The 26,379-nt window shown below is 42.7% G+C and overlaps 1 protein-coding gene across 1 annotated transcript in view; it reads left to right on the forward strand.

Annotated features, from left to right (window-relative positions):
• LOC144752528 (trypsin-3-like) overlaps window positions 1-26,379 on the forward strand; it is a 317,381-nt gene that overhangs the window by 41,323 nt on the left and 249,679 nt on the right. Inside the window, exons 2-3 of the mRNA XM_078640427.1 lie at window positions 7,648-7,767; window positions 13,158-13,320. Coding sequence (XP_078496553.1) covers window positions 7,648-7,767; window positions 13,158-13,320 — 283 coding nt within the window. The remainder of the gene's footprint in view (window positions 1-7,647; window positions 7,768-13,157; window positions 13,321-26,379) is intronic.

Genomic DNA, 26,379 nt, shown 5'->3' on the forward strand with positions numbered 1-26,379 from the left:
CAGCCGCAAAAAACATAGCCACAGAGGACACCGGCAACTAATGCTAATGATATGCAGAGTAAGCGTTCCCATTTTTGAAGCGTCATGGCGGGTCTTCTCTTGACAATCTGTAAGTCACAGCCTGCAAGACAAAATACAAGATAAGAAGGTGTGTCATGCACGCTTCAAAGGACAGAGAGAGAGAGAGAAAGAGAGAAAGAGGGAGAAAGAGAGATAAAGAGACTGAGGCGGAGAGAGCGGGAGAGAGAGCGTTAGTGAAAGGAAGAGAGGGAGACAGATTGCTGACACTGCAGACCCAGGCCTCACTGCTCACCTGCTGCCACAGGTGTGTCTCCAACCACGTGCCGGTATACACTGCAGTCCACCAGGTCCCTTATCTGAAACAGAGTCCAGATTTATGAATGGCAGAGTTCATATAACTGCACACACCATCATCGCTTGCCCGCCCCTGCGCACAAAGGCTGCTGCATCCCAGCCCCTCCCGCCGCCCAGCGGTGATTGCCCACCCCTGTGCACCCAGGCCTCACTGCTCACCTTCCGCCACTGGCATGTCTCCAAGACAGCCGCGGCCGGTAGTGGGAGTACCGGCCGGGCGGTGACGTGGGGAGGGGGAGGGGCAGGGTGGGGGGTAGTAAGGTATATTTACGGACTTTAAAAGGTAAGTAAACATAAAAATAAATAAAACTAATTTCGTTGCCCACCCTGCATCGCATTTGGTGATGCAGTGTGTGCAACAAAATTTGTTTCAGCCTCCACATCATGCAGCCCCGCACCGCGGGCCACCGGGTAAACACACGTGATTTTGGGTCTTGATTTCACAATGGCAGAGATCATATCAGTGCACACGGCATCATCACAGGCTGCACACCCGCTCAGCACTTAAGATGCCCCTACCTCAGTGCACCGAAAGTCACCATCCCGTTGCAGTAGGCCCATGCCGGCCGCAGTGTATCCGGTGCCATCACCTCTGTGCAACGCAAGTCATGGACTCTTTGCGATTGAGTCCCGTGGTGCGGACGCCATCATGTCACTTCCGGTAGTGGGGAATGTGATGTGGTAGGGTCCTAGGCCCTCATGCATAAATAATAACCACACGGATACACCCAGATTGAGAGTGGAAAAGGTGTTGAGCACGTGCGCCCGGCCCTTTTTATTGGCAGGGTCACATGTCCTGTGACACGTGTGCTGGATGGGTGTGGTGTGGGTGTAAACCAGCCGTGAGGGAGTGGCTGTGGCATGCTGACTACTAGACATGTGATCAGCAGATCACTACAGGGAAAACCTGGGACATGTAGCGGTGTCGTCCCCCCCTGTATGAGCAAGTAGAGTGGCCTGGCCTGGCGTATGCCAGTCCAGCGTATGGGTGTGAAAAATAACCTCGGGGCTCTGGATATTGTTCCGTCCTGGGCTGGGCAAGGACGTAAAAAATGTGTGTGTCTCTGTTGTAGTGTCGGCTCCACCCGGACTGCAATCGGTAATGTTGCACCCTGTGACTCAAATACCGCAACATGGACATAAGGGGGAATCATTGATCCATACTTCCACACTTGAATGATGATAGACATGACACATCTGTGTGAAAATGAATGTTTAATGCACATTCAATGGAGTGTTGTAACTGGACAGTACAGGGCCATGCAAACCCCACTTTACATTGTTGGCCCATGGAGGGCCAGCCAGAGACCTTTAGGAAATGACAAGTTCATCGGAAGAGGAAGAGTTCAGTCCGCATTCTGATTGCTGTGTCATTGCTAACCAAACAGAATATGGCAGTCCATGTCGCGGTCCAAGGTGAGTATCGCAGAGTGTATCAGCGGACAGTGGAAGGTGATGATGGAGAGGGCAAAACCAAGCAGAAACAGGCCATGTGGCGGAGATGAATGCAACTGCGTCCTTCTGACCACTAAGGCAGATTCATCCACATCTTCGTCTCCAGCTGTTTCATGTTCCTCACATGTGGGTCGTGGTGTTTTGTCTCCAGCACTGTGTGCCAGTGACACCTCAGGGGCCAGATGTGGAATGTCTGCAACACTGTGTGGCACTGACACTTCAGGGGGCGGAGATGTGGAGGGAGAGGTAGCAGCAGCATTCATCCGCGCCAGGCCTTGTGGCAGGAATGCCATGAGGAGGGTCTGCAGAGCATTGAGGAACCCAGCTACCTCTCGCTGGTATGCAGCCGTGGCAGCCGCTTTTTCCTCCTGCATCCGCTCCATGTTTTCCATGATCCTCCGCATGTGTCCCAACTCCCTGGTGACATCGCTGGAACCTCTCTGACTAGACAGTTGTTCTTGTCTCAGAGTCAGGACTCCGGAAAGTTCAGTCATGGATCGTTGGAGGGCATGGAATGGACTGTGGGTGTCCGTTAGGGACAGTGAGGGGTCCCTGAGGGGACTTAGACACGCATGTATGGCATCTAGTTTGGCTGCCATGCGGTCCAACCCCACCTGCACCTGTTCAGCCGACTTCTCCTGGCACCCCAACACACGACGTTGGAAGGCCATGTGTTGTTCGGTGGGGTCCTGGGAGGCAGCTGTGGTGGTGGGTGCTTCGTTCTGTGTGGTCTGGGATGGGGCGGGGTCTCCTCGATGCAGCTGGGCTGCCCTGCTCTTGGAGGTGGGTTGACGTAGTAGTCAATGAACTCTTGGAGGGTGTCGGTGTCGAAGGTGTGGAAGTCCACTTCGTCATCATTGAAGAGAGGTTTGGTCTGCTCTGCAGGAGGTGTTGGTTTCCCCTCTGCATTGTGAAGGGGAGATGCAGTTTAACATTGTGTTCACATGTATGCTGACGCATTGTACATGTTTACATACAGACTGCATGACATGGTACATTGTGACTGTTTGGGAGGAGCTGCCTATTTGGTGCGGGACAGTGGACATTTGTTCTACGTCATGGATGTGTGTTTGTACTTGTACATTATCAGCTCACATTTCCCTGCTATGACAAATGTGATTGGCCAGTTTCTACACACAAGCAGCACCAGTTGTATCCTCTGTTCTGTTGTGAACGTGTTGCGGTTTGTACCACATTGTTGTCAGTGTTGATGTGCTCTGCATGTTACGTGTGTTTGCTGTATTTTGAGAGAGTCGCCCTGGCAACTCTGATTTTGCTGCCCCTTATCCCTTTCATGCAGTGTGACTTTCACTTCTGTGCTTATACAGTAATGAGATGTTGCATACTTGAGTACATTGGTCTCTTGGTGGGAGTTGGGGATGTGGGGCATGGTTTGCCCGCAGATGTGTTGTTGACGTTAGGGGTTGTTTGTGCACCTGGAGTGTGACCTGCTCCTTTGCGGATGTGGATCCACAATCAGCCACCTCAGTGTCGTGATGTGCAACATTTCATGATATATTGACTGCAGCAATGCTATTCATCATGCAGTGTCACTTGCATTGTCAGTGTTGCTCACAGACACAACACTTTTGTGGGTTTTAACACATGTGCATGGGTGGGTTGTGAGATTGTTGGTGTGTGGGAAGGTCGCCCCCCCCCGGGTACATAGTCGACGAGGGCCTACTTGCTGTTTCTGGGGGTGCTGCAGTGTGCTAAGGGGATCAGAGACCTGCTTCAGAGTCATTGTGGGTGTGCACTGTGCAACACTTAATTGTGCATGTGTGCCATTGTGCCCATCTCCCCCTGTCCCCCCAGTCCCTGGTCATTACTCACCCTGTTGCTGTTGTCTCAGGACATGTTGAGCAGTGTCCAGTCTCCTTACTCCTGCCACCGTCTCCACACTGATGACTGTGGACACCATTTCCTCCATCTCATCCAGCACCTCCTGTGGTGCTGGACTCCCACCTCCAGTCTGCATTGCTGCCTTCTGGTTGTTGACGAGTTTTTGCTTGGTTTTGCGCTTCACATAATTCCAGCGCCTCTTGACCTCTTCCATTGTCCTCTTCAGCACTCCGACTGCATTCACCTTGTCCATGATGGACTGCCATATTCATTTTTTTGTTACCAATGACACAGTGGAGGTGACGAACAGTAGCTGATGGTGTTCTATCACCTCCGTTATCAAGATCCTGTTTTACTTCATACTGAACCGCGTCTTCTTCTTCTTCTTGTCCTTGCCCTTCCCTGACCCTGAGGTCCCAGACTGGGCATCCGGGGGGCTTGTGGGGTTCTGTATGTCCTCTTTACTTGCTCCTGCTACCCACCTTGTGCTTCGCAGTTGTTTTGCTTTTTTTTTTTTTTTCTACTTTTATAGTGATTTTTACTGCCTGACGTGTGTGAATTGCATTCCTGGCACAGCTTAGCGGTGATTTTTTTTATCGCGGTTGGGACCATCGCAACTTTTTTCACGTTGGGGTGTAGATTTTTATTGCTGTCCTGATGACTTTACCGCAGACATTTGACACGTTATCGGAAGACTATTGCATGTTACCGCCGTGTTGTGAATAGGACGTTAACACAGAGTTATTTTCCTGCGATAGGCAGCGATATGAAACATTGCGTTGACCGATTTAAGCGATGATTGGCCCACATTCTTGAGAATATCCCCCAAAGTCTCCTAATATAGTCATCATCCAAATCATATTTCTGCATCAAGTTTACTACGTTTATTGTGCCAGGTCAGGTATAGGTTCCCTGCATACCTTATGCCCTCTTTGGGTTAGCAGCTGGAATCCAGCCTTCCTCATCCTCCGGTCCATACAGAGACGTTTTAATGTATGGGCAAAGTGGGCGCTGGCCCAGGACCCCAGAGTCAGCTCCGTTCTCCAGTGTTTTGCCCTAATGACCTTGAATATTTTTTAAACAGATTGTTTTAAATACTGTTTATCTTTAATCTATTTGTTATGTACCTGATGTGTGAGAGTCTAGTACAGCCATTTTGCAGAAAAATGGTGTGTTTATGTTTCATGCAATATACATTAAAAAGAGTTTATTTTACATCAAAACAAGGCCAAACACAAGAAATGGGAGGGCTTCAAAGAGATTATTTGCAGTAATATTGGTGAGCTGCTGCTGTGTTACAATGTTGAAAACACACATAACCATCCCAGAATATTAGATGTAAACACATTTAGGGCCTTATTTATGAGAAGTGATGCATCGCTGTGTGAAAACAGGAATGTGTCACTTCTTAGTGCGGCCCCCTTGCGACATGATGGATGCATCATATTTACTGAATGACGCATAATTTCGTAAGGAGTTACAAATACGTCAGTATTTCTGACGTATTTGTAGGAGCAAAAGTGATGTATTGCTAGGGTGTGTCTGAAAATAGACTGCAACAACAGGAATATGTACTTTTATATGGGGCAGCCCCATGTGAAAGGGCCTGCATTAGTCTTACGCCTGCTGAGAGGCAGGTGTAAGATATTGATGCAATGGCGTCCTAGAAGTGGCGCACTGAGTTCTCCTAGATTTCAATGCGCCACTTCTACAAGGCTTTTTGCGGGAGAACACCCACCCTGCATACATTATACCTGGCACAGTTAAAATGTGGTGCTGGGGTTTACAATGTGGCCCATCTGCCTAGATGCGTCACTTTGTAAGTAGGGCGCAACATGGCACAATTTTTACACAACCTGTGTGTCACAAAAAGTGACGCACCAGCAGCATAAAAGTGAAGCAAGGCCTCATAAATAAGGCCCTTAGAATTTAGACGAGTGTTCCTTTGCACTGTCAGGGACCTAATGAAATTAAATGAAATAGTGTATTTAATAAAGCGCGCAGCTACTCAGACTAGAGTGTCCTGGCACGTGACAGCGGGAGGAAAACGCGCGTAAAAGACCCATCAGTTATTAAAAACCCAGGTTTTTAGGTTCTTCCTGAAAGAGTGTAGGTCTGTGGTTAGTCTCAGAGACTCAGGGAGTGTATTCCACAATTTAGCATCTAGAAGGCTGAAGGGCCTCCCTCCAGTGTGGGCACAGCATATTTTAGGCAGGAGGGCCAGGTTGGCATTGGAAGATCTCAGGGGTCTATATGTTGTGTAGCAATTAACATGTTTCTTTAGGTAGCCGGCTCCTAGGCCGTGGAAAGCTTCAAAGAAGATGGTAATCGCTTTGAAGTCGATCTGTTCTTTTATGCAGAGCCATTGTAGAGACTTAAGAATAGGGGTAATACTAGATCTGGATTTAGATCTCAGGAGGGCTCAGGCCGCTGCATTTTGTACCACTTGTAGGCACTGGAGAAAGGATTTGGGAAGACCGAGGTACAAGCTTTTGACATAGTCAAGCTTTGATGTCAGCAGAGCCTGCACCACGGTCTTTCTGCTCTCAAGCAGTAACAGTGACCGCAATTTTTTTGCATCAGAGTATGCCAAAGCAAGCACCAGTTAGATTTTGGATTTGAAAGTGCATGGAGAGTGTCTTGTCTATGACAATACCTAAGGTTTTGACTTTCTCCTTTTCCACGGGCGGGGGCGGCAGATCTTTTGGCCCCTAAGAGCTCCAGTCAGGCGTTTCTGGATTACCAAAGAAAACAACTTCAGTTTTGTCAGGATTGCACTTCAGCTGATTGATCTTAAGCCAGTTAAAAACCTTTGTGAGGCAAGACCTAATCATTGCCCAGTCAAACTCGGTTCCTTTTTCACACGTAAAAATAAACTAAGTGTCATCAGCATAGGAAATAATGTTGCCGCCCTCTTGCTCTACCAGAAATGCAAAGGGGGGTTAGATATATATTTAAAAAGGTAGGACTAAGAATGGAGCCCTGTGGGACACCTGCATTCATGGCCGGAACCGGCGATGAGAAAGGGGGGAGCCAGATGTCCTGAGATCTATTTGCCAAGAAGGATGACATCCATGTTAAGGCGGTCCCCCCAGGCAGATGTTAGCAAGTCTCTCCAGGAGCCTCATGTGGGACTGTATCGAAGCCCGCCAACAGATTGAGCTGTATCAGAACAGCCTTGCCTCCCTGGTCCAGCTTACCCGTGAGAAATGTAGTCACTTTCAGCAGAGTGGACTCCGTACTGTAGTTATCCCTAAAACCGGATTGGGACTCATGAAGGAGCTGCCCATCTTCAATGTGTTTTTGGAGGGCTTTGTTTACACGCTTCTCTAATACTTTGGAGAGGGCCGTAAGAAGAGGGATTGGCCTGTAGTTGGCAGGCTCCCTTGGTTTGGCGTAGCCTTTTTTATCAGTGGATTCTTTCATAATTTCGGCATGTTGCCAGAGGAGAGCGAAGCATTAAAGAGCTGGTTTACCTTGGGGTTTATGGTGGGAGCTAATAGGTTCCGGATATTCACTGGACATGGGTCAGTAGGAGAGCCTCACTTAATGCTTTGGAGAAGGGTCAGTGACTCTTCAAGATGAAACTCAGGGAAAGTTAGTAAAGATGGAGGATACAAGAGATTAAATTTGCTATTAGAACTAAGGTAGAAGGTCAGTTCTTCCTCTGAGATGTTAGTAAAGGCTTGTTGGATCACAGAGATCTTTTTGTGGAAGAATTGAGCTATTTGCTTAGCCATTCTCTGTGCATGCTCCTTCCTTTGTGCCTGCTTTCGGGCGGGAAAAGATTTAAATATGCTAAAGATTTCCTTACTCTTATTTGGGCATTTTCTATCTTGGTTTGAAAGAACTTTCTCTTGGCTGCCTTCACAAGAATGTAATGATGTTTTAAGGTGTCTTTATACACCTTAATGTCCTCAGGTAGATAGGATTTACGCCATTTCCGTTCCATTTTTCTACAATTTCTTTTGCTAGATCTGAGGGAATCGTTAAACAATGGAGTTGGTGGGGCCAACCTCTTTGAGGAGCGGGAAACAACCGCTACTGCTGAATCTATTGAGAGGTCGTCCGAGTCGTTACAGCCAGACAGCTCCGGTGAGGAATGATCAAGGGCATCTGCTAACATCGGGATGGATATTTTATGGAACGTTCTGTAATTAGGGACCCTCTGCCCTGCGTTAGCCCGAGGGGCTGTTGTAGAGTTGGGAATTATTAATTTTAATAGGAGGTGCTTAGACCAGATAATGGGAAGAGTTAGGCTTACTGATATGTCAAAGTTGTGAAAGATTTGGTCTAGGGTATGGCCCTTCTCATGGGTGGCCAAAAAATAGATGGAAACATGTTGCAGGCTTGCAGCGTCTCCATCAAGGATATTGTTTGAGGGCATTTTCCCTTGTCCATACGTATATAGAAATCTCCCAGAATGAGGCAGTTTTTGTATTTTAAGTCCAGGGAGGCGGTGGCTGTATTAAGCGAAGTAATAACATTTCCAATTGCACAGGGAGTTCTGTAAATGAGAAAACTAGCTAGGCTACGATGGGGGGATAAGGTACAGCGGAAGCCTAAGGACTCTGCATCTTCGATGTTTTCCATTGGGATGGGAGAGCAGTCTAGTTTTTGATTATAAATGATGGTGACACCGCCCCCCCCTTCCCACACCGCAGGTCCCTCCTAAGGATTTTATAACCCATAGGGTTGGCGGAGATGATAGTAGGGTTGGAGGCTTCAGACAACCAGGTCTCAGTGAGAAATAAAAGATCAGGCTGTTCATCTAAAAGTAGGTCATAAATGTGTGGTTCATGCTTTTGCATAGAGCAACAATCTAAAAGGGTGGCCTTTAAGTCCTCTGGTTTCTTATTTGCGTCGGAGCTTCTTGGGTGTGAGTTTCCTGGGCTGGAGGAGAGACCAGTTGCACTTATTGCATTGAAAGTCTACCTCCAAGCTCGGATCAGCAGCTGAAAACTGACATAATGGTAGCCGCCTAAGGCTAAGCAGTTTTTCCCTATTGTAATATAGTGGAAGAAACTCACTGGAGGGAAACTGGGAAGCATGGACGGCGCCAGACTTCTCAGGGATTCTGACAGGTGCAGAGGGACTTGCCTTTGGTGCACCAGCGATACAAAAGGGGATGATGGACGGAGCGTTTGAGCAAATCAAACACTCGCCCCCAGTCAACTGATTTGGGTTTAATCAATCACCATTCTTTAGCTCACTCTGCCACCCCAGTTCAGACATGGCCACATGCAAATCAGTCTGACCCTGTGCCTCATGGGAACAGTCCAGCCCGAACTGCCAAGCCATGTCTTCCCTGGACCAGAAACAAGCATCCTGGGACCGGTTTTGGGTTCATAACCCTCATCAGCTAGGCTATCTTGAATCCAGTGGCAAAGTGAGCAAGGGACTCACGTCTGAGCATACCCTGCCAACTTAGGGGGAACAAAGCGATACAAGAGGGGATGATGGACGGAGCGTTTGAGCAAATCAAACACTCACCCCCAGTCAACTGATCTGGGTTTAATTCATCACCATTCTTTAGCTCACTCTGCCACCCCAGTTTAGACATGGCCATATGCAAATCAGTCTGACCCTGTGCCTCATGGGAATAGTCCAGCCCGAACTGCCAAGCCATGTCTTCCCTGGACTGGTAACAAGCAACCTGGGACCGGTTTCGGGTTCATAACCCTCATCAGCCAGACTATCTTGAATCCAGTGGCAAAGTGAGCAAGGGACTCACGTCTGAGCATACCTGCCAACTTAGGGTGAACAAAGTGATACAAAAGGGGATGATGGACAGAGCGTTTGAGCAAATCAAACACTCACCCCCAGTCAACTGATCTGGGTTGAATCCGGCAAACAGACATAATATCGAATGGACATAATGTCGAGTACAAAATATAGGCTGGACAAAATATCGAATGGACAGAATGTAGACATCAAAAATATCGTTTTGAAGGTAAGTAATGTAATATTGAATGTTAAAAATATAGAAAGTTAAAATATCGAAGTATATAATATAGGTTATTAAAATTATCGAATTTTTAATAATATCGAATTTTTTATAGTGTTTGTTATGTTATTATATGTGTGAAAAGTGTGTATTTATGTTATAATTAATTTTAAATAATGAATATTGTTTTTTTATTTATTGCGTAATTTAATTCTGTAGCGGGTTGTGGGTTTATAGGGGAATAGGGTGGGAAGTAATTTAATTATAATTAATTAAATATGTAGATTTATATATTGGTATTCATTTTTAATTAATTGTTAATTAATTTATATTTGGTAATTAATTACATTTTAATTGGCAATTAATTTTAATTAATTGATGAATTGCTAATTATGTTAATTTTACTAATTTTTTTTCTGTAGCGGGTTGTGGGTTTATAGGGGAATTGGGTGGGAAGTAATTTATTTATAATTAATTAAATATGTACAAATATTTATTGGTATTTTTTTAGAATTAATTGTAAATTAATTTTTTATGGGTAATTAATTACATTTTAATTGGCAATTAATTTTATTTAATTGATTAATTGCTAATTATGTTAATTTTACTAATTTATTTTCTGTAGCGGGTTGTGAGTTTATAAGGGAATAGGGTGTGAAGTTATTTATTCATAAATAATTAAATAATTCAAATTAATTAATTGTATTTAATTTGAATTAATTATTCATTAATTTTTAATTGTACATTAATTAATTGTTAATTTGTAATTAATTTGAATATGTAACTAATAGTACAAATTAATTGTAATTTGTAATTTTAATTGATTAATTAATATATTATATTAAATTGGTAATTACTTTTAATTATTTTTTTATAGATATTAATTTATATTTTTTTAAATAATATAAGAAGTATTTACTTTCCCTACTGTTGCACTCACTGGAGTGGGAATAGTAATTTTTACCCCTACGCTATCCAACGCTTTCCCTACTGTTGCACCCAATGGAGTGGTAATACTAATTTTAATCCTTACGCTATCCAACGCTTTCCCTACTGTTGCACTCTTTGGAGTGGGAATAGTATTTTTTACCCCTACGCTATCCAATGCTTTCCCTACTGTTGCACCCACTGGAGTGGGAATAGTAATTTTTACCCCTACGCTATCCAACGCTTTCCCTACTGTTGCACTCTTCGGAGTGGGAATAGTAATTTTTACCCCTACGCTATCCAACGCTTTCCCTACTGTTGCACCCACTGGAGTGGGAATAGTAATTTTTACCCCTACGCTATCCAACGCTTTCCCTACTGTTGCACTCACTGGAGTGGGAATAGTAATTTTTACCCCTACGCTATCCAACGCTTTCCCTACTGTTGCACTCTTTGGAGTAGGAATAGTAATTTTTACCTCTACGCTATCCAACGCTTTCCCTACTGTTGAACTCTTTGAAGTGGGAATAGTAATTTTAACCCCTACGCTATCCAACACTTTCCCTACTGTTGCACTCTTTGGAGTGGGAATAGTAATTCTTATCTCTACGCTATCCAACGCTTTCCCTACTGTTGCACCCACTGGAGTGGGAATAGTCATGTTTACCCCTACGCTATCCAACGCTTTCCCTACTGTTGCACTCACTGGAGTGGGAATAGTAATTTTTACCCCTACGCTATCCAACGCTTACCCTACTGTTGCACTCTTTGGAGTGGGAATAGTAATTTTTACCCCTACGCTATCCAACGCTTTCCCTACTGTTGCACTCTTTGGAGTGGGAATAGTAATTTTTATCTCTACGCTATCCAACGCTTTCCCTACTGTGGCACCCACTGGAGTTGGACTAGTAATTTTTACCCCTACGCTATCCAAGGCTTTCCCTACTGTTGCACTCTCTGGAGTGGGAATAGTAATTTTTACACTTCCGCTATCCTACGGTAATAATATTGGATATTATTTAATTATATTATGTTACTATATATATATGTTTTAACAAATATGATTGTAATTTTTTTTATAACTTTCATTAATTATTTAATTATTAAGTACATTTTAGTAATTAAATTTTAATATTATTTAATTTACCATTGTTTTAAATAAAGTCGATATTTCTATCAACTATATTTTTGTAAACGATATTTTTTACTCAATATTTTTGTACTTACCTGTTTGTAGATACAAAGTCGATATTCTGTCTGTCGATATTTTGGCACCGATATTTTTGCTAGTCGATATTATGTCCCTCGATATTATGTCAGTGATCCGTTTAATCCATCACCATTATTTAGCTCACTCTGCCACCCCAGTTCAGACATTGCCATATTCAAATCAGTCTGACCCTGTGCCTCATGGGAACAGTCCAGCCCGAACTGCCAGGCCATGTCTTCCCTGGACCGGAAACAAGCATCCTGGGACCGGTTTCGGGTTCATAACCCTCATCAGCCAGGCTATCTTGAATCCAGTGGCAAAGTGAACAAGGGACTCACGACTTAGCATACCCTGCCAACTTAGGGCGAACAAAGCGATACAAAAGGGGATGATGGACGGAGGGTTTGAGCAATTTAAACACTCACCCCCAGTCAACTGATCTGGGTTTAATCCATCACCATTCTTTAGCTCACTCTGCCACCCCAGTTCAGACATGGCCTTATGCAAATCAGTCTGACCCTGTACCTCATGGGAACAGTCCAGCCCGAACTGCCAAGCCATATCTTCCTTGGACCGGAAACAAGCATCTTGGGACCAGTTTCGGGTTCATAACCATCAGCCAGGCAGGGTATGCTCAGATGTGAGTCCCTTGCTCACTTTGCCACTGGATTCAAGATAGCCATGAAACCAGTTCCAGGATGCTTGTTTCCGGTCCAGCGAAAGCAGGCGGCTTCAGGGCCAGTGCAAAAGGAAAGGGGTGCAGATTGTGAGGGGGTACTTAAAACACAGTATTTTGTAAACTAACCATGTTTTAAGCCCTTCAAAACAGAGGGCAGTGTGTTTTTGTCTGAGTGAGTATTTAAAAATACTGGGTGAAACCCGACCAACACCTTACTAACCATACCTAATTGAAAGTTCCTGTACTAGACAAAGATAATTTCTTAGAGTAAATAATGAAAACATTTAATAGATTAGTTATTACTGTTCAGTTTACAAATCAAAATTACATGACTGAAAACAAAGAACAAAATGTTTTCATTATTTACTCTTGAATGATCATTGTTCAGAACACTGTGTATGTAAATAATATACTATGATGATTATTTTTCTACAACTTTATATATTGTATCTAAAATAATTTATATACATAAAAAAAATACATTTGGTAATAAAAAAATACTAGATTATATCTAAGTCATTAGATGAATTTATGTTAATTTGTTGATCACATCTAAGTTGTATTGCTTTACACCTTTACTTATATTTGATTTGTTTCTTGCTCACTCAAGCCTGTTTCTAAATATTTAGAATTTTCCCTGCGCTTGGGATGTTATCTTGTCTGCATGGGCACCGGATTTCTAAAATGATTCCTCACATTGTGCGTCTCTTTTCTTTATGCAGGTACTGGGCAGAATCACCTTTCGCGGATCATTGGGGGCTACGTTGTGGCACCATACTCAGCCAAATACACAGTGTCACTGAAGAGAAACACTGGCTCTCACTTCTGTGGTGGATCCCTGGTGAGCCGCAGATGGGTCCTGACAGCAGCCCATTGCAAGACGCAGTAAGGCCAATGACTTTCTCTCATGTGATAGACTGTCAAATCCTCCTATACTTCTTGTAATAGACAATCAATGTCCTAGCTAGACTCCTTCTACAACCTTCATTGTAATGGGCTACCTCTTTCTAGAACTATGTGTACATTACTGTTGGTTGTCAGTAATGAAGAATATTAAAGTGGTATGCCAAGTTATTCACTTGTATGGTCTGTCTTGACAGTGCAGCTGTCATCAGACAATTATGTGAGCCTCGGTAGGCAATGTTGGGAGCCAGGAGTATTTGTTTTGATTGGGCAGACGTTGTATGCTTCCCCAAAGTTTGCTTGCCCACCACACAGCTGTGATAATTTTGCATATTTGCCCAGTTGCCTGAGCTTGAATTTTCAGGAGCACAGATATGCAATTGTAATGCTATTAAAATTTCTTAGATGACTAGATAATGCATGGTGTTTTTCTCAGGTAGAAGTACAGATGGGAGGATGGCAGTCATCAACTCACATGGATTTTGTAGTCAGGTTTGACAGTCCAACTGACCTTTTAACCTACACCAATATTATTCTACAGTCCTTTGTTTCCACACAAATACATATCTATTCCTATGCTATTTATTGGTAATGCTTCTCATTGCCATACAACATTTGTTTAAAGCCAAACCTAGTAACATTGCCAAGGCTTGTTGACCAAAGCCGTTGCTCAAAATATGTGTGGCCCTAGACATGCGACACCCGAATGTGCATGGGCCTAGACAGCAACCCTAACACTGGCTGCTGAGAGCATGCAAAGAAATAAGGCCTCATTAAATATTAATATCCATCTTAGTCAGCCACACCAATCTTTGATCAGTGGGTAGAGACCCTTGTGGCACACAATCATATTTGAGGAATTATTTCAATTTTTCTCTCGCTTACCACGGGCAGGGGGACATTCTACGCTCTTGACATAAAACCTGAAAGGTTTTGCTATAATATACAGCATTTATCCTGAGCTAACACCAAGAGAGATTCAAATTGGGTAAACAAATCACAAATCTCTGTTTTTCTTCTTTTTCTTTCTTTTATTTCACGTGGTGAATGTTCATAAAATTTCTCTAGCCAATTCTCTAGCCGACACGTGTTTCGTCTGAAATGGTGTTTATCCACAGACTTCTTCAAGGCTTTTCGACACGTGTTTCGTCTGAAATGGTGTTTATCCACAGACTTCTTCAAGGCTAGAACAATGTAATTTTATAATTAAAATCATCAAACATATATATATAAATAAATGTGATGTTATCATTAAGGAGAGTTCTAATTATACAAAGTCCCATTTAAGTTGTTTAAACGATTTTAACACTTTTCAACTAATTCGTTAACACCCAGGTGTATAGTGCTTAGGACAAAGAAGGAGGACTCTGACTCCTCAGAGAAACAAAGTGTAGAAGTAAAGAGAGAGAAAAAGAAAAAACCATCACCAGATTTTTGTCGTGTCATCTAAACATGCTGACATTGTGTGAGTCTGCCCAATCGCAATTTCGAGTCGACAAGAGGTGAATTCAACGTAAGACAAAGGTGCTCAAATTCAATAGAGTGTTCCACGTCAGAGGTCATAATGTGAAGTGAAAACTATGTTAATAGTGTGTACCTTTTCTTTCTCAGTTCAACTTGTGAAACTTCTTTCTTGTCACCCCTACTGCAATGTCTTGGGGGTTGATATATCCGATAAAACTGACAAGGAAAGCGTCTATTTAGAACCTAACTCTGGTACACTATAAACACGCTGTAAAATTATCAATAGCTCTATTGGTGAATTACTCACTCAATTCTCCGCGTTCTTCCAGCCCGTTAATAAAAGCAGTGTCGTTCTATTTTCACCATTCTATATCACTCGGGTATTTTCCTCCTACAGCCAAAGTGAAGACAGAGGGAACCACATTAGTTAGCGATTATGTTCCCACAGTCACTAGAGATTTTGGTCTGTTGCCATTAATAAATTCAAAAATTAGCTATTCAACATACCCATATTCGTGTCAAATGTATTCTATGTATCTATTTAGCCAGGTCTGATCAGCTCTACTCCATTGTTTTACGTTCTAACAAATAACGATCATAACCCATATACCAACCCATAAGTTGCTAGGGGCAAGTACTCGTGATCTCCATTAGTGATTTCGTCACGTTAAGCTATTCCGTTTTGTTTAAAACGTTAAGCTCGGTACTTGTCAAATTGTCGACCCAATTCTACTCGTTATTATGGCATTCCGTATTACATCGGGTTACCACTGCCCCAATGATTTCCACCCTTTTGATTCTCACATCAAGTTTAAGCGTAAACGCTATCTCACCTGTGACGGTGTCTCGTCTCCATTCAAACAGTGTCTCTGGCGTTCAGCACCCGCGCCATGTTTCACTATGTTCAAATACACGTGTCCGGTAACAAACACAAACAGCGGACTATCTTCACTGAGTGTATTTCCTTCACTTGGTGGTCGCGCCATCTTACAATATGCATTTCCCGTTTTTTGCCTCAGAGTAGATTATATCATGTAAAAAATAGTAGTGCTCTTAATTCTAATGTTCTGTATTATTGAAAATCTATGTAATTACCGTCGTGTAGGAAAGTTCAATTAAGAAAGATAACCACCGTAAAGACCATCACCAATTGTGTTTTCCATATCCTTCGATCAGTTACATCATGTCAACATAGTTCTCATGTCTCTTTTCACATACATCATCGTAATTAGTACTCAATATATTTCTTAACATTGACTCACATTTTTGAGAATCTGTAATGTTAACATGTTATATAAACTACAAAAACTTTGATCGAAAATTGGTTATACATTTGAACAACGTTACACCGGACAGTGCAATAGTTTAGATTCTATACCATTCATTAATCAAATACTTATATATGATATCACATGGTTAGAGCAGCATAATTTAAGTTTACATGCAATATGATTTCAATATACAAATTGATACATCTTGTACAGTTGAATTTTTATCACCTGTCATGTTGATACAGTGACTATCCCTTTGAGCATCAGTCTTAAGGAGAGTCATTCCAGATGATAGTATGATGGCCACATATATATTATATTTCAGCATCTAACAGGTCTAGTATGGAGGGCATCCTAAATTAGTTACCCAGGAAGAATTGAAGCTCATCATCAAAATTAAGACCCCTCTCCACCGCATGTACCCGCATTATCCATCTTGCCTCAAGTTGTCTGAGTCTGAGCTCCCTATCACCTCCTCTCACATCCGGAGGCATTGTCTCAATCCGATGGAAGGACATGGATAAGTGTTCAGTTTGCAGTTTGCATTACATGGCATGTACTGTCAATGGGTGTCTCATGTCCTTATTTTTAAGTGCTCTAAAATGTTCCGCCATGAGGTCCTTGAGTCTGCGTATAGTACTGCCAATGTATACTTGGTCACATTTGCAAGTTATTGCATATACCACAAAGGTGGTGTTGCAGTCAATATGTGTTCTTATATAATAGATCTTAGATCCATTATATGTGAAGTGTAATATTCCATGCCGTGACATCCTACACATGCTACAGTCACCACACCGGAAAGAGCCCTTTGCAAGTAAATGTAGCCAGTTTGGGGTCTTTTCCGGTAGTTTTGGGTAACTAGGGCTGATCATATTTTTTATTGTCATGCCCCGTCGGTATGTAATGGATGGTCGTGAGTTGATGTAGTCTTTTAGAGTCTGATCCGAACTTAATAGGAACCAGTATTTCTTTAGTATTTGATAGACCTTAGATGACCAGGGATTATAGCTGGTTATCAATCTCACCTTATCCTTATTTTTGTTTCTGTCATGGGTTCTGGAGGTCAGGGTTTCTTGTCTTGTAAGTCCAAGTACTCTGTTTTTTGCTCTATCTATTACCCCTGATCCATAGCCTCTCTTTAGAAATCTCCTTTCAATGTCCGTTATACATTCAAGAAATTCGGGATCCTCGCTACAGTTGCGTCGGGCCCTATACAGTTCACCATATGGGATTGAGTTTACAGTAGATCTAGGATGTGCACTGTCATTATGCAAGACCGCATTGCAGGATGTAGACTTTCTAAATAATTTGCTGCACAGTTTGTTGTTTTTTACATACAGAATTAAATCCAAAAAGGCGATCTTATCCTTGGAATATTCCATAGTAAAGGTCATATTATACACATTGTCATTCATATATGCAAAAAAATCTAGAAGTTCTGCCTCACTTCCAGTCCATATGAACAGTAGATCGTCTATGTATCTTCCATAGTAGTTAATATTGGAATGCCATCGGGCTCCGCCTGGGCCCCAGATGTGCACCGCCTCCACCCATCCCATGAAGAGACAGGCAAACGACGGCGCAAATCTGGAACCCATAGCGGTCCCACAGATTTGTCTGTACCATTGATCTCTGAACATGAATACATTTTGTTCCAAAATTAATCTTGACATCATTAAGATCATATTGGTATGTTCCAACAGTTCAACTGGTCTTCTATGTAAGAAGAATTCCAGTGCTTTGAGACCCAAATCGTGTTTAATGTTTGTGTATAGGGACCAGTATCATCTCTGGTTCCCAATTAAAATCATTCAATACATTTAATACATGTTTTGTATCCCTGATGTTAGAAGGTAAATTCAGGACATATGGTTGAAGGAATATGTCTACAAACTCTGCAAGTTTTTCTGTCGGCCCCCCTATCCCAGAAATAATCGGTCTCCCTGGTGGAGACAGGAGATTCTTATGAACCTTTGGCAAGGTATATATACAGGGAAAACGGGGTCGATGAACAGTGAGATATTTAAATTCTGTATCATTCAATAAGGTATCTTGATGCCAGGTCTTTAGAAAGATGTTGATCTTAGCTACAACCGCAAAAATAGGATTGTGTGGTAATTTAGCATACCAGACTTCATTATTCAATTGCCCCATAATCTCTTCATTGTATTTAGTCCTGTCCATTAAAACAACATTTCCCCCTTTATCTGCCTCTTTGACTACAAGGGATGTGTTTTCTAATATTGATTTAAGGGCGCTTCTTTCTCTAATGGACAGATTGTCATGAGGGTAAGGGGGCTTGGTTCTATGTATCTTATTTTCAAGAATATCCAGTTCTTTATTGACGCTTTTATAAAAAGCATCAATATTGCTTCCACTCCCTAACTGAGGAGTCCATTTGGATTTCTTTTTTAAGCCACTATCCTCGCTCAGATTGGTACAACATTCTAGGTCTTGCAGGAAAGGTTTTGCATTTGCTCTTGGGCAGCGGAGGGTCAATTGGTAAAAATCTAAGGGTATGTGTGAATTGGTCTTTGGGCATCTCAGGGATCATCAGAAACAGGCTAGCCTTGAGTCCCTGTCTGAGAAATATTTTAAATATTCAATCGACTAAGAATTAAGTTTAGGCCCTATCTCTACCACCATTATTGGTAGGCCTAACCGTATCGACTGGCAATATGTCACCCACACACAGCCTAACCAAAATCATCAGATCTTGATTTTCCCAGTTTCTTTTCATTGCAAGAACCTTGTGCCTGATAAAGACTTGTTTAGACCAGACCAATTGTTAACCTGTCCATCCGAACCCTTACTTTTGCTGTGAACACTCTATATTTTACACTAACTATAAGTAAAGAGAGACCTATATTTGTTAAAACTGCCACACTGTAAGGATTTCATAAAGTATGCAATCATAAAGTAGCTGTTACTGACATTGTATTATATTGTATTGAAGCAAATATATAGTACCACTCCTATGTGTGTCGCGAAAGTGGGCGATGTACTGTGTGTGGTTGCAAGAGTGTTTGCTTTTGTTTTTGATCCAATGTGAGAAATGTTTCCGTGTCATGTGTGCTGGGTGCAAAGGTGCAGTTATTCTTTTATGGAATACAGTACTTATGCATGGGGTGGTTGACGAGGTGTGAGAGAGACACGCAGTTTATGGTTTTCAGTAGGTTAACAGCTTTGAGTTGCTCTGCAGGCCCCTTTATGGTTTTTCTTCTGCTCATAGTCTACTTAGAAGGTTAGTGCACTGGGTTGTCCAACCTAATATTTTGTGTAAAGTTTGTTCAGAGAAGGAGTACGCAGTTCTTGTGGGGGAAGGAGGAAGAAGAAGAGGAGCTAGGTTGGTCAACACCCTGCCCTAAGGTGGAAACAGGGTGTCTCCCAAATTGGGAAGTGGTGCCCTCACACACCCAGTTGGGTGTCATGCTTCATCATAGGGCTTGCTCCTCATCAGGCTAGTGCTGCAATGCCTGACGGGCACCCTATGAGGGTCTCTTTGCGGAGATATTTTTCCCAAGCCGTTAGGTGAAGTGCAGGTGTGGGGCCTTGTGGTGTAGGTGTGGCAAAATTGTGTAGTGAGGTGGTATGTGGAAAGCTAAAATGAAGCACAGCGGTGCTCCAAAACCAATTTATTCTCCGAGACCACTGGTCTCAATTAAAAACATGGTAAGTATCACCGCTGATGTAATGTTCAGAGGTGGCTAAGTGTGAATGGTCAACATGTTTCTCGCCCAAAGTGTAGGAAGTCACGTGGCGATTCGCCAGGACCGGGGATACTACACTACGTACATGGTGGTTGGTTACTCAGAGGTGAACCAAGCACTCTAAGACCTAGCAAAGAGCTACATTTTCAATATATTTAATACAGTTAGAATTTACCAACCCGACTTGGGTATTGGTCTGGCTCCCTCGCCTAGCAGGAAGAGAATGCACGTTACTAAAAGGTTGTCCTCAAATCCTAATCCTCTCATTCCTGTCTTTCGTCTGAAGAACTCTCCTCGATCGCTCCAAAGCTAGCAAGGGTCTCCAACTATGTTGGCGAATTCTCCTGTGCATGTTCACCACTTCTACACTGACGGAGTCACACCTTTTCGGCTACTGCCCATTCTGTGATATCTTTGATTCATCCCTGGGCCCTAACGGCTCCATCCATGAAATGGCAACATGCCTTTTCACTAGTAGCAGGGCCGTTGTATACATTTCCATTCCATTTACCTGCTCTTGCATTTCCTGACTGTTCCCAAGAGACAGGTGGCCGGGTCCAATTTCACTTCTATACCCATGATGCCCTCCAATCATCTGACTGAATAAGCGTGCACCAGGGGAAAGTGCCAGGCTAAGTGAAGGAAGGTTCCAGGTCTACCTTGACATTGGTGGCATCCGTCAGTTTTGGTGGGATCTTTTCTATGTAGACACAGGGGTGACATATGTGTGGTGTATATAATTAAAATGTCCTAATTTGACAGCGCATTACTCACTCCTTGCTTAACAAGTGTGCAAGCCCCTTTCCATTGTGTGTCTCCTAATGGTGTACCCAGTTCTTCTTCCCACATTGCCCTAGCCTGAAATATGGTCCTTGGTTTATCTACAGTCATGGTTCTGTATAAGTGTGAATCCAAGTGTCTACCTCCACCAAATTTTTGTAACATTTTAAACAGTTCAGAGGAAAGGGGCATGTCCCGGTATGTAGGCCAGACCTCTCGCACTATGTCCACAATTTTTGCATATGTTAGAAGCAGGCCTTGCCCCACTCCAAAGGTCTCCTGTGCCACCTCAAATGTGATAAACATGTCATTCGGGGAAGGGTCACCCAGAGACAAACACCTCCCAGGACTCCAGGCGCTAGTATCATCTGCTCCAGACAACAGGTGGAATACTGGGAGATCCCAGAAATTAAACTCTTGTGCTAATGGGGCACATCTGAGCACCACCTTCCCTAACCGCTCCCATAAGGATGATGTATGGTTAATTAAATATGGCACCATGGGGTCATTCCTCCCACCGTGATGAAGCAACTGTGACAACATCTCCACCCAAGAGTCATCCTTGAGTAAAACCTTTTCCCAGCTTTCCCCATCAGACAACCAGTGTGCTGCGTGTTGTAGCTGAGATGCTAGGTAGCACAGTTCCATATTGGTCAGTGCCAATCCCCCATCTTTCAATGGTAGGTGGGGGGTTGCATGGGTGACCCTGTTCCAAACTACCACCCATACTAACATTGTTAATAAGGAGTATAGCTGCTTAAAAACTGCGCTAGGGTGCGTGTGTAAAGAGTACTGTAGAGTGAATAGGCAGCGTGGCAGGAACACCATTTCCACCACTCTTATCAGAGAGAGGGGGAGGGAGTTCCAAAACTGCAAAGATTTAGTCAGGCCCTCTGTCATGCAAGAAATATTATACTGATTCCACTTCTGAGGTGTATGTGCCACCATTATCCTCAAATAACAGAAGTGGTCAGTCTCCCAGCGCAATGGCGAAATCAGGAGTGCAGTGAGGTCCTTCATCGCCAGCCGGCCCAGGGGGAATAGCAAAGACGTAGTCATATTAACACACAGTCCAGAAATGTCTCCAAATTGGTCAAACTGCTTTAAAAGCAAGGGATACGACTCTCTCAGAGCCGTCAAATAAAAAAGTGGGTCATCCAAATAAAGTGAGATTAAATGATCCTTTCTGCCAACTCAGATTCCCCAATTCGCCATGTCCCTCCTGAGTCTCAGGGCCAAATGTTCCCGGGCTATTGCAAACAACAGGGGAGACAATGGGCATCCCTGTGGCTTGCCCCTCTCGACTTTCAGAGGAATGGAGCACAGTCTACTCAACCTGACCCTAGCCATGAGCTTTGTGTATAACAGACTCACACAATTTCCTAAATCGCAGACCAAAACTAATGTCCTCCAGGAACGCTAAAAGGTACCTCCAATTCACGGTGTCAAATGCCTTGGCAAAGCCAATTGGCATCACAGCCAGCTCCCCATCTCTGTCTTCTACTTAATGCAGGGCATGGATTAACCGTCAAATATTATTGGTAGTAAGTCCGCTCGGGTATGAACCCACAGGGGTCCGGATGGACCTGGCTGCCAATTTCAGGGGGCAAATCGTAATGGAAGTACCTAACACAGTTTTGTAACAATCCAACTCCACATTTATCACACAGTTAAAGTCACTCACCCAGAATGTATCAATCCCAGGGGTAACCACCATTACATCCACCATTGTCGGGTAAAAGGAGTTGGCATCAGTATTAGGAACAGATAAGTTAATGATTACCATGTCCTGGCCATCTACTCTATGTACCTTGAATCAGAATATATCGGCCCTCTACATCAGCCTCCATATATGTCAATGCGAATGGTACCCCCAGGTTCTATCCACACTAGCACCCCCTCAGAGAACGACGAATAAGTAGCGTAATATATCTGCCCACCCCATTTTTTCCAAGCTTCAGATTCAGTTAAGTGGGTCTCCTGGAGACACGCTATACTAGACCCATGTTGTTTGAGTAGTGACAGCACTCAGTAGTGTTTGTTACAGGTGTCAAGGCCTCGAACATTCCAGGAGAGAAGTTTATAGTTAGTACTGACAGTCATGGGATTGCGTGGTCTGACATCCCTGCTTCTGTGATGCCCTTATGCGAAGATGGCTATAACCCCCTGGTATGAACCTGAAAACCCTTCTCAAGGAAAAACATGAAAAACAAACTACCCATGCCCCACCCACCCACGGGCAACCATCGTCCCAACATATGACTACAGGAGCCCACCCACATCTGTGCTAGGACTAATATGACAGCACAATTGGTCCAACAGAGACCAACTAACTGAGAAAAAAACGAATCCAGCCACTCTGCCAGCCAGGAGCCTCATAACCCATGTGTACCTCAATGTATCATTCAAGTTTCAGGGTACCCCTAATCTTAAGTGCAATTAGTGACCACAGTAGTTGAATGGATAATCAACAGTGAGATAAAATTAGGCAAGGGACTTTAAACTTTCTGTTGCTGAGGTGTGATTGGTATTTTAGGAGGAAGAAGTAAGCCATGGCCACAGTTGGAGTGGGGTGACATCTATAGCAGGTTGTACTATGCCCGGACTTAAGGGTTTCTCCTTGACTCATCCTGTAAGAAATACCCTGGTATAAAGAAAAGGAAAGTAAATGTTTCCATTTTATTGATTTTGCTTCATAAAAATGTGTTAAACCTAGCTGCCCCTTACAATGAGCACTGACTGATTTGAATTAGAATGCTTATGTTTTGTTTACCTTTCATTAATGAATTGTTGACAAATGGAGAGTGCTGAGGGCCACTGGACTAATAACGTTCTGGGGCTGCTGCATTTAATGCTTGATTGTGGATGTATCTAATATGCCACACATGTTGCCACCTAATTAGCCTATCAATACAAATAAAAATATCTAAATCGCCCAACATTTATATTTGCACGCAATTTTGAGTCAATATTCAGACATGAATCATTGAAGGTTGGAGGCCACTCGCGTCATGCACAATGCTTTTCCATTGGGTCTGTTGGAGCTTGAGAACGCAGGTGTTAAACCAATTTTTGAACTAATGAATGATAACTATTTAATTGACATGAATGATTTACATGAGAAAATAATTGCCCTCACTTTACAGAATAGGGTTTTTCATAAATAAGATACATTATACCCAGACTCCATTTTTTAGTCCAACTGGGTACATGTTTTCAGTTTTACTGTTTCTACATGCAGTGAAATGTGCACTAACCTTCAATAAATCCAGTATGTTTTGTGATTCTGTCATTTACTGTCTAATGAAATGTTGTTCGTAGTAAGCTCTAAAGGTAACTTTTCTCTTAAATTTTGCAGTTCAGATTTCTGCCTGCATGAAGCTAGAGAGCCCAATAAGTCTTTCATTGTTTTGTGTGTACAAGATGTGTACTGTTACGTCCACTAAGATTAGGGCAAACGGGGACTAATTATTGTGCATTTACCATAGGGTATTAGGTATTGTTGCAATTTACCTGTATTATGATTTGCTGACTCTGGGTATCAGTCAGTCAGTCAAAAATATGTTTATTTAGATCATAATCTTTAAACAGGTGCAAAGGAATAGTTACTGATTTAAAATACTCTACAGAAAAACAGAGAGCATAATTACAGAAAAAAATATTCCACAGCGAATTTAAAATCTTCCACACACTGGATACATATCTTAAAATCAGATACCAATAAAATATTGCTTTCTTAGGATAATCCTTACCCTTTAAGAAGGATTAGTACATTAAAAACAACCGTTCCACTTAGACAAGCTATATAATTCATTTATTATAAAATTTCTAAAATGTACTCCTATCTTATCTCTGTACTACCTTTATGTAATTCTCTAGAGCAATTGCAATTTCGATAAAAGGCATTTCCGTGAGAAGATTGACCACCTGTGCCCGTGTTCTTATAGCGTATTTTAAAAATATTGGGGGCAGACATAATTTACGCTGTTCTAATATAGTTAGACAATCCAACAGGATGTGCACTAGATCCCCTTTTGTGCCCAGGCTACACTTGCAACACCCTTTGTAGTCTAACATTTTCGATTTAGTTTCTTTGTTTGTCAACCACGGATTGATCCCAATTCGCATCCTTAGTATCTCCTGTCTATACCAGCGATTTGGTAAGATATACAAATAAGGGAACCAGTTTTTTTTTTTTGACCAAGAGTACATCATAAATTCTACTGATTTTTTCTTAGCCAGGTATTCCATATCGGAACTTCTAGAGACTTCTTGCCCGTTAAACTTCAGATCGCTCTTAGTACAGTCTATTTGTTGGGATTCTTGGCACATCTCCACCTTTCGAGCCCTCACAGGCCTGCACCATTTTTTTCCTACAGATTTGTGCCCATTTTAAGTTACTAAGTTGGATCTCTTTCCTACACCAATGTACAACTTTTTGGCTTTTTTTCATTTTCCAAGCGTTTTCAAAATCTAATCACTGCTATTTGTACTTGTACCCCCCAGGACTTTGTTTCTAGTTCAGTTCTTATTGCTTGGACCATTGATGATGGGGGAGGGATAAAAGGGTTTTCAGGCATTTCCCTTCCTCCAGGTCCCAGACTCCCTTACCGCTCAAATAAAGGATTTCTGCGCCATAGAGGACTTGCGGGGGGTATCATTGCACTGAAAGCCTTTAGTAATGGGCGGTGAGACATATCCCCGTAATCCCGATTAAACAATTTTAAACCAGCGATTGATGTGTGTGCTTTCGCTTTTTGGGCTTCCAGATAAGTATGCCAGTTTAGTGTCTTATCGAACCACATCCCTAGGTATTGATATTCATTAACCAATTCTAGTTTAAGATCACCTAAGAACCAATTAAACTTATTTGGCTTTTTCCCAAAGCATAACATTTTTGTCTTGTCTAAGTTTACTGTTAAAAATTTCCTTGCACAGTAATCACTAAAAGATTTCAACTTTCTTTGGAGGCCTGACTCAGTCTGGTCTCCTATTACCAGATCATCCGCATATAGAAGACAAGGAACCTTTTTTCCATCCATTCTTGGGCTTGCACTGCCCTCAACCTCTAGACAGGCGGGTAGATCGGACAAATTATAGAGAATAACTGTGGGGCCAGAACGCAGCCCTGTCTCAGGCCATTTGCAATAGGTATTTTTGGCGTTAATGACCCCTCAGTATCCCTAATTACTTGTGCCCAATTACCTCGGTGTCATTCTTTTATTATAACCAGTATATATTTTTCTTAATAAGAGTTTCCCATAGGCAGTCCCGGTCCACTGAATCGAACGCAGCTCGAAAGTCAACGAAACAACAGCAAAGCTTGCCATTTTGTTCCGTTGACTTCCTCGCCATTGCCCATGGTGCAAAACAGTGGTCTATTGTGGAATGCCCCTCTCTGAATCCTCCCTGTTCTATGGGTATGATTGAGAACTCGTCGGCCAAAGCATTTAATCTATTTAACACAATTTTTGAGAATACGTTCTCTCCTATGTCTAGAAGGTTAATCAGTCTGTAATTTTGTGGTGCGTCCATTCTACCTTTTTTATGGATTGGCATGATTACAGCGCCCTTCCAAGTCAATGGCATTATGCCTTCTACTAGTATTATTTGTAACATCTGAGAGAGGAATCTTGCCCACCACTTTAACTGCGACTTTAATATTATTGCAGGGAGATTATTCAGGCCCTGCAGCACGAGTTAGCTTCAGTTTCCTTATTGTGTTTTCCACTTGCTGTTCGTTAAAATCTAATTTGAGTTCTTCCGATATTTCCTGCCAAAGTTGGGGCTCTATGACTCTTTGGGGAACTCGA

This window comes from Lissotriton helveticus, chromosome 5_1, assembly GCF_964261635.1.
Source record: "Lissotriton helveticus chromosome 5_1, aLisHel1.1, whole genome shotgun sequence".
NCBI lineage: Eukaryota > Metazoa > Chordata > Amphibia > Caudata > Salamandridae > Lissotriton > Lissotriton helveticus.